The following is a 9049-nucleotide window of genomic DNA, read 5'->3' as shown; positions in this document are numbered from 1 at the left end:
AGAATGATCTACGGTCTACGCTGTGAGAAAAAGTCTGTCGGTTTTATGGTGCAATAAAGTCAAAGAGTGACAACTAATAATAATAATAACTTAAAACAATAGGATATCTTTAACTAAACTAAACTTAAAAACGATGGAAGGTTTTTTTTTGTTTTTATTGAAAACTGATTAATAAATTCAAAACAGTATTGTATTAATACAAATATTTTTTTTTAAATGTATTGAAATAGAAATACAATAAAACAATTAAAAACATTTCAGAAATAGAAAATAAAAACGTTTATTTTTGCAAAATTTTTCAGTTGAAAATGCATTGTTGCATGTGCATGTGTTACGGTAAAATTATGTACAATAGATAATAGGCATAAAACTTTCCTTTTTGCTGTTTCGTGGATTTCAATAAACATGTCTCTGTTTTTTTAGAAAAACAGGGACACATTTTGTTACATTTTATGTAGGGATGTCTGATATTGGCTTTTTGCCGATATCCGATATTGTCCAACTCTTTAATTACCGATATCAACCGATGCCAATATCAACCGATATATACAGTCGTGGAATTAACACATTATTATGCCTAGTTTGGACAACCAGGTATGGTAAAGATAAGGTACTTTTAAAAAATAAAAATAAAAAAAATAAGATAAATAAATTAAAAACATTTTCTTGAATAAAAAAGAAAGTAAAACAATATAAAAACAGTTACATTGAAACTAGTAATTAATGAAAATTAGTAAAATTAACTGTTAAAGGTTAGTACCAGAGGTGTGGACTCGAGTCACATGACTTGGACTCGAGTCAGACTCGAGTCATGAATTTGATGACTTTAGACTCGACTTGACAAAATGTAAAGAGACTTGCAACTCGACTTAGACTTTAACATCAATGACTTGTGACTTCACTTGGACTTGAGCCTTTTGACTTGACATGACTTGACATGACTTGCCACTTTCCCCAAAATCCAAAGCTTAAAAAGTTATTTGGGAGCGCTCCGTATTTTTCATTTTCTTCGTCTGTCTATCAGCGTGTTATTCCTGTCAGCTGGTGTGCTGTCAGTACAACAGCCAATCAAATTAGAACTACGTTGTTTTCATCACACAGCATTCATCCAATCAAATTGCAGGACAACCAATGACCAAGAGTTGTCCAACAACGTGCCAGTGATAAACAATTATGTTAAAGTTGGTTTCGTTCGGGTATAAAAACTACGACTTGGTCAACAAAAAACGAATTGCCGTTTGCAAATCACACAGTTCGAATATTACAGACGGAGACGCAACAACTTCCAACTTCGTTCGACATTTGAAGTTGCACAAAGAAGGGTAAGTTTTGAATGTAAGATAACGTTTATTGGCTAAGTAACGTGACTTTTATTTGCTGTGTAGTTAAATCAGTGAGGCTGCAAACTCACTGCTAACGTTATAACCATAGACATCTTATAAGTAGACGCAGCATAGAGCGCTACTGCCTACTGGCGCAGACGAGGCGCGGGGCCGCCATCTTGGAGTGGTGATCCGCTCCACTCAGTGCAATTCATTTGGCAGGAGCAATGAACTGTCAGCACATTTAATTCATTTTACCTCACTGAATACCACTGATTTTCACGCGCTTTTTTGTCATACGTGTGTAACAGACACATGTTTTGGCGTGTTTTATTATTCATAGTTTGCTTAACAGTAATATAATATTCTTATACGCTATAAGTGACCAGACGTCCGAGATCAAAACTGGGAATATAATCCCAGAGAAGGGGAAAAAAAACGGTAAACTATTTTTAAGTTGAAGAAACAATATGATTAGGTTATATATACATATGCGTGTATCCTACATAAACAATGTATGAATACATTAGATATCTATATATCTTAGGGACCTATAGACTGTATCTCTGTTGCTTCAGCAGCAGAGAGTTTATTCTGTCTTGACACTTTGTATTGATATTTTCTATTACATTCTTCCCTTAAATGATAATGTTTGCAGTGATTGTTTTATATGTATTATTTTATGTAAGTCGCTTTGGATAAAAGCGTCTGCCAAATACTTAAACATATATAAACACCTGAAAGTCTTCATATCAGCTAAAACCACCAATCTGTTTCACTGGATTCAGAATAAAACCAAATTCTGTTTAACCCAACAATGTTAGTATTTGAATATTGTTACTTGAAGACTGATTCCTGGTTACAATTATACTGTTAAGAAAGTATTGTCTTATACTTTGCCTAAAATGAGAATGCATCATAATCAGTAGTGGCTGGTGAATTTTGTTTTAGGTGGGGCTGAAAGTTTGTAAACCAAACCCCTGTAGGGGCGTCATCCTCCCCCAGAAGATTTCTTTGTGATTTTCACATACAAATATTGAAGATCTTTGATCCTTCTCAACTCTGTGGTAATATTATTTTCATAAAATACAACCAATAGTACGTTAATGTTAAATCTTACTTGTGAAAAGTAATCCCCCGATTCCTATTTTCAACAGTCCGCTCATTTGAGCAGGAAAACGCTGAACACCATCTTTGTTTTCTACCTTTCAACTGTCAGTTTAGGCTGCTCGCCGGCTCCTCATCAGCACTTCAAGATGGCGGGCAAATTGCTCACGTCACAGCAACCAATGCTGCGTCTACTTATAAGATGTCTATGGTCATAACGTAATTGCAAACACGGCAATCTGTTGCGTCCACTGCAGTTTGCTACCTTATTAATACTTTTTGTCAAGTGATTTTTTTTTTTAAGCAGGGTTTCATGAGGTACCTATACATAACGTTACGTTAGTCAATGTATCACACACAGTAACGTAACGTTAGTCAATGTATCACACACAGTAACATTACGTTAATCAATGTATCACACACAGTAACACTCTGACCTACTCAGCGGCCTAGTGGTTAGAGTGTCCGCCCTGAGATCGGTAGGTTGTGAGTTCAAACCCCGGCCGAGTCATACCAAAGACTATAAAAAAATGGGACCCATTACCTCCCTGCTTGGCACTCAGCATCAAGGGTTGGAATTGGGGGTTAAATCACCAAAAATGATTCCCGGGCGCGGCACCGCTGCTGCCCACTGCTCCCCTCACCTCCCAGGGGGTGAACAAGGGGATGGGTCAAATGCAGAGGACAAATTTCGCCACACCTAGTGTGTATGTGACAATCATTGGTACTTTAACTTTAACATTACGTTAGTCAATGTATCACACACAGTAACATTACGTTAGTCAATGTATCACACACAGTAACGTAAATACAATGTTAACACTTTTGTGCAAATAAGTACAGTTGCACTTGTTTTTTTCAAATGTGTTTATTCTGTAAAGGAATGAGTTACATGTTTAAAATGACTGGTTAATAGTGCTATTTTGAAGTGCAATGTCAGCACTATCTTTTTCCCTGCAATTTCAAATGCACTTGTTTTAATAAATAAATACAGCGTTTTAAAAGCATACACAATCTGTGTAAATATATTAGTCTGTGGTTAAATGACTTGAAAGGACTCGAAACTCAAAATGCAGGACTTGGGACTTGACTTGAGACTTTCCAGTCTTCACTTTGGACTTGACTCGGACTTGCCCTGTCTTGACTCGGGACTTGACTCGAGACTTGAGGGTAAAGACTTGAGACTTACTTGTGACTTGCAAAGCAATGACTTGGTCCCACCTCTGGTTAGTACTATTAGTGGACCAGCAGCACGCACAATCATGTGTGCTTAATAACTGTATCCCTTGCAAACTGTATTGATATATATTGATATATAATGTAGGAACCAGATTAATAACAGAAAGAAACAACCCTTTTGTGTGAATGAGTGTAAATGGGGGTGGGAGGTTTTTTGGGTTGGTGCACTAATTGTAAGTGTATCTTGTGTTTTTTATGTTGATTTAATAAAAAAATAAATAAAATAAAAAAACGATACCAATACCGATAATAAAAAAACGATACCGATAATTTCCGATATTACATTTTAACGCATTTATCGGCCGATAATTAGACCGATATTATCGGACATCTCTAATTGTATGTGATGTTTTAGAATATATTCATTTAAAAATGTAATACGTAGTGCTATATACCAGGATATTATTTCTATAAGTAAGGTAATTAAGTAAATATGAATAAGTTATGTTGGCATTAAGATTAAATTCGAATGCATTGTTTTATGTTTTGGTGTTTCAGTGAGAATAGCTGTCATATTAAAAGAGGTGGCGCAGCATTGTCTGATTTTGAAATACTTTAATTTGTATAGCTGAACTTAGTAGTAATCTGTATGAACCTATTTGAACTTCATAACGAACGTAAAATAGGTGTTCTATGCATTGTGATTGGAACAAAAACAACCGAGGACAACTCTCATTTTGATTAACTGACGCCCTCAAGTGGCTATAGGTTGACAGTGCATTGCGTTAGAAGAAAACAACAATTCCCACCATGCAGTGCGTTTATCTTGTCTCAGCTACTTCCGCAATCGACAACGTGTTCTTCCGTGTTCCCAACTTAACTCACGATGGACGCCAGCGTCATAAAGGCTATATTATTTGACTTAGACAACACGCTCATTGAAACAAGTCGGGCAGGTGAATGTGCGATACAAAAGGTGACGTTTGTCTACGTAAATTATCTTTGTGGTTTTAATTTCGAAGGGTTTAAGCAAACTTCTGTATAAAGAGATATGTCGATCTGCGACCACACCTCTATGGTTACTTATAATAACTAATATAATTTATGTAATATAGTGATTAAAATTATGTTATTTAATAACGTGAACACGTTCAATGTTTTTATTTTTATTTTCCTACTGTCACTTTTGTGTAAGGTTTACTAAAAAAAAAAAAAGCTCATCTACGTGTTGTAATTAACCTGCTGTGTTTGACATTTACAGACTCGCGAACTTTTGAAGAGCTCACTGGTTGTTGACGATGACGTCATCGCCAGTATATGTGACATGTTCAAGCACAAACTCCATCATGAGAAGTTTGACCCTGCAGCTGGTAGATCCATCGATGAGGTCCGAGTGGGTCACTGGGAGGAAAGCATCAAGGAAACTGTGGACAGTTCACCAGCAGCCCTCCCGGCGCAGTGCTACCACTTGTGGAAAAATAGTCGACTGGCGCTTCTTTGTTTGTCCCCAGAGCTGTGCAGTCTTCTCAAACAACTGCGGAAGAGATACAAGCTGCTGCTCTTGACCAATGGGAACTCTCAAACGCAAAGGGAGAAAGTTAAGGCGGTCGGTTGTGAAGGGTTTTTTGACGCAGTTGTGTTCGGGGGAGATCACGCTGAGCAGAAACCATTCCCCTCGATCTTCAGACTATGTTTTGACCTGCTTCAGGTGGACGCCCAGGACTGTATCATGGTTGGAGACTCACTGGACACGGACATCCAGGGTGGGTTCAGCGCACAAGTGCGTGCTACAGTTTGGATTAACAGTACAGGAGATGCAGTGCCTGTTGGTTTTGTGGCACCAGACTACACTATTCCTACTGTGTTGGACCTGGAAGAGATTCTGGCACAACTAAATTAAGGACAACTGGTGTTCAACCATGACCGATGTTGACTAATGTTTCCATGACATCTAGGTGAAAATCTACCTTATAACAATGCCCCAAAATGTATCAATATTTTGTTGAATCTTAAAAGTAATTTGATTGCCAAACACAATCTTTATCCAGATCAAAAATGTGCTACCTGTGAGGTCTGCATAGTCGCTCGGTCATAAGATAAATGGTAAATGGGTTATACTTTTATCGGGCTTTTCTACCTTCAAGGTACTCAAAGCGCTTTGACACTATTTCCACATTCACCCATTCACACACTGATAACGGGAGATGTCATGCAAGGCCCTAACCACGATCCATCAGGAGCAAGGGTGAAGTGTCTTGCTCAAGAATACAACGAACGTGACTAGGTTGGTAGAAGCTGGGGATCGAACCACGGAGGTTGATGGCACGGCCACTCTCCTCACCGCGCCACGCCGTGGCAGATGTTACTTTAAAGATTCAATCTAAAGTCTATGTTACCTGGTTGGTGGTGGTTGGTTGTTTCCATGAACATTGATCATGTGTTATTGTCATCAAATTGAATTGTATCATTTGAACACAGTATTTACATTTTTAAAGCAACAAGCCTTAACTAACCACGTTAAACCCAGATTCCGATCTAACAAAGGTCTTAACTCATTCTCTTTTTATGCCACATCAATGTGGAATGCGCTCCCAACAGATGTAAAAGAAAGGGCATCTCTATCCTCCTTCAAAACCGCAATAAAAGTACACCTCCAGGCAACTTCAACCCTAAACTAACACCCTCCGCGGATTGTAAATAATCAAATGTAGATACTTTTTCTTCAGTGACGTGCAGTCACTAGAGGCAGGTGAGGCAGGGCCTCACCTGCCATCATGGAAAGAAAAAAAATGTAAAAAGAAAAAAAAAAAATTAGATTGTTATACGTATCCAGTGATTATACTATAAAGTTATTTTCCATTTAACTTCACCAGTTTTAGATTATTTTTATTCAAAATTGCTAAATTTTCACATTTGCCGTTCAAATACTGAGAAGAGACGGTGCGGTGAACAGCAGCCAGTTGAGGCACGTCACTCAGTGCCGCAACATGGATTGCGCAATGACTCGGCTAACTGCTGGCCTGCTGTGCAGTGAGACTGTATTGCTATATGAACTATATTATACATTCCCATTGTTTAGTTAGCTGAGGTATATAATGTACAGTGTATTTTGTCAACAACTGTATGTGTGTACAGTATTTCTTGTGCTGAGCGATCATAAAACGGCTGCAAAAGACGCACTGGCTGAAGCTCGCCTCCTGCACCCCCGCCGTAGAATTGTTATATCAACTAAAGCCCACACTTAAACTTTCCACGTGCAAGATTGAATCTATTTTAAAAAATTATTTCATAAGAAGCCAAAAAGTGCAAAAACAATAATGTTGGTGTTGGAGGAGTTGTGAATGACTGCAGGGACACAACATTAGATACACCTGCAGACTGCAGGTGTACCTAATTCACAACTCCTCCAACACGAACATTATTGTTTTTGCACTTTTTGGCTTCTTATTAAATAACTTTTGTAACCTATTTTCATGGGCTTTCCTCTTTGTGATGTTAAGTTCCTGTTATGCGCTGTTATACAGTATATGCCTTGAGCTCTTATTTTGAAGGCGCTAAGAGCGGAAGTGATGTCACGTTGCGGAGGTTTTTGAAAGAAGGTAAATAAAGTGGTCCTCGTGTAAACTGGAGCCTCCGTGTTTGTTATTTTGTAGTTTCATACAGTATAGGCGACATTTATAAACCCTCGGTTACACTTTTTAAATAGATTCAATCTTGCACGTGGAACGTTTAAGTGAGGGCTTTAGTTGTGGCGCATGGACTTCATTTATAAGTAAAGGTAAGACCATAATAACGTTTTTTTTATTAAATGTGCTTTTTTGTGTGCTACAGTTTGTATGTGTAAAGTTAAAGTATCAATGATTGTCACACACACACTAGGTGTAATGAAATTTGTCGTCTGCATTTGACCCATCCCCTTATTCACCCCCTGGGAGGTGAGGGGAGCAGTGGGCAGCAGGTGCGCCGCGCCCGGGAATCATTTTTGGTGATTTAACCCCCAATTCCAACCCTTGATGCTGAGTGCCAAGCAGGGGAAGAATGCTGGTATGAGCTTTTAAACATAACCCGTTAACTGCTGCCAATCAAATGGTGAATAAGATACTCTTTAGGATTCATATGTTTGTAAATCTGACTGTGATGAAGTCAGTGCCTCACCAGCCATCAACCTCACCGCACGTCACTGTTTTTCTTATGCTTTCTGATCTCTCTCTCTCTCTATGTCCACTACTTGCTGTACATATCCTACCAAGTCAGACCTACACTGTTTCAATGTCTATTCGTCTGTTCTCAATTGTTGGTTGACTGAAGGGATGATAACAACCAAACTTAACCCCCCCCCCCCCCCCCCCCCTCCACATCCCACACCCCGGATTGTAAATAATTCAATGTATATACTCTGATGATTATCTTGTGTGATGATTGTATTATGATGATAGTATATATCTGTATTATTAATCAATTTAAGTGGACCCCGACTTAAACAAGATGAAAAACTTATTCGGGTGTTACCATTTAGTGGTCAATTGTACGAAATATGTACTTCACTGTGCAATCTACTAATAAAAGTTTCAATCAATCAATCAACATTTTCTTTTTACCTGATTTTATAACTACTTTTTCAACAAGTTCCACAAAAATTCCAATGTTTTGAGGCACACTGTTTCAATAACATTGATTAGGAATGTAACGATATGAACATTTCATATATCAAATTTATTGTGACCAAAATTATCATGTTATCATTACTAGCGTGGTAATGTTGAATGTGCTCAAAAAGTATGTATATACACACTGAAATCTTAAGATTATTTTTTTTAAATGACTAAAATAAATATACTCACTTTCAGAAAGCCCACTATTGTTCATGTTTTGTGTTTCTTAAGCTTCACTGATGAGTGTGCTGGCGTCCTACTCTGTTCAGCAGTCTTTGAAGGCACATGTAAAGCCGGATGTCCGCTAGCTTAGCTGTGCGCTGGAATAGTAAACTGCTGACCTTTGCCCAAAATGTGCAGAAATTGGAAAAAGTTGCAAGGCCAAAAGCGTAGTTCATGGGAATTGGATGATTTTGTATAAATTAGCGCTAATTCTCCACAGATATTGATGCCTTGTTAGAAGTACTATCACCTTCCCAGGAACCTTTTATGTATCCAGGGTAAGACCATTAAGAACAGATTCCCGTTTGCAATGCTGACCAAGCCAAGGGGCAGAATTTACATGTTAGAGATGTTGAAGTGTGATGATCATCTCTTATCGTCTTTCATTTACCAATAAAAATGTGCGCTCTAGATCGCTCTCGACTTTTCACAAATGCTCTCAATGTGCGGGAATCTGATGTGTTGGAACGTAAATGTTTAAAATGTACAAACACATTTCAAGCATGAAATAAACATGGAGAATGTTTGCAATTTATGGACGACAGAGCACACAGTGGACAATAAGGA

At 38.0% G+C, this 9049-nt stretch overlaps 1 protein-coding gene across 1 annotated transcript; it reads left to right on the top strand.

Annotated features, from left to right (window-relative positions):
• The first annotated feature begins 4455 nt into the window (after positions 1 to 4455).
• nanp (N-acetylneuraminic acid phosphatase) lies at positions 4456 to 7956 on the top strand. Its single transcript, XM_061962236.1, has 2 exons — positions 4456 to 4584; positions 4870 to 7956. Exons 1-2 carry the CDS (start codon positions 4495 to 4497, stop codon positions 5506 to 5508), a joined length of 729 nt encoding a protein of 242 aa, XP_061818220.1. The 5' UTR covers positions 4456 to 4494; the 3' UTR covers positions 5509 to 7956.
• Positions 7957 to 9049: the final 1093 nt, after the last annotated feature.

Source organism: Nerophis lumbriciformis, linkage group LG02, assembly GCF_033978685.3.
Source record: "Nerophis lumbriciformis linkage group LG02, RoL_Nlum_v2.1, whole genome shotgun sequence".
Taxonomy (NCBI): Eukaryota; Metazoa; Chordata; class Actinopteri; order Syngnathiformes; family Syngnathidae; genus Nerophis; species Nerophis lumbriciformis.
Note: the sequence above shows the minus strand (reverse complement) of the source record. Positions and strands in the feature narration are given on the sequence as shown.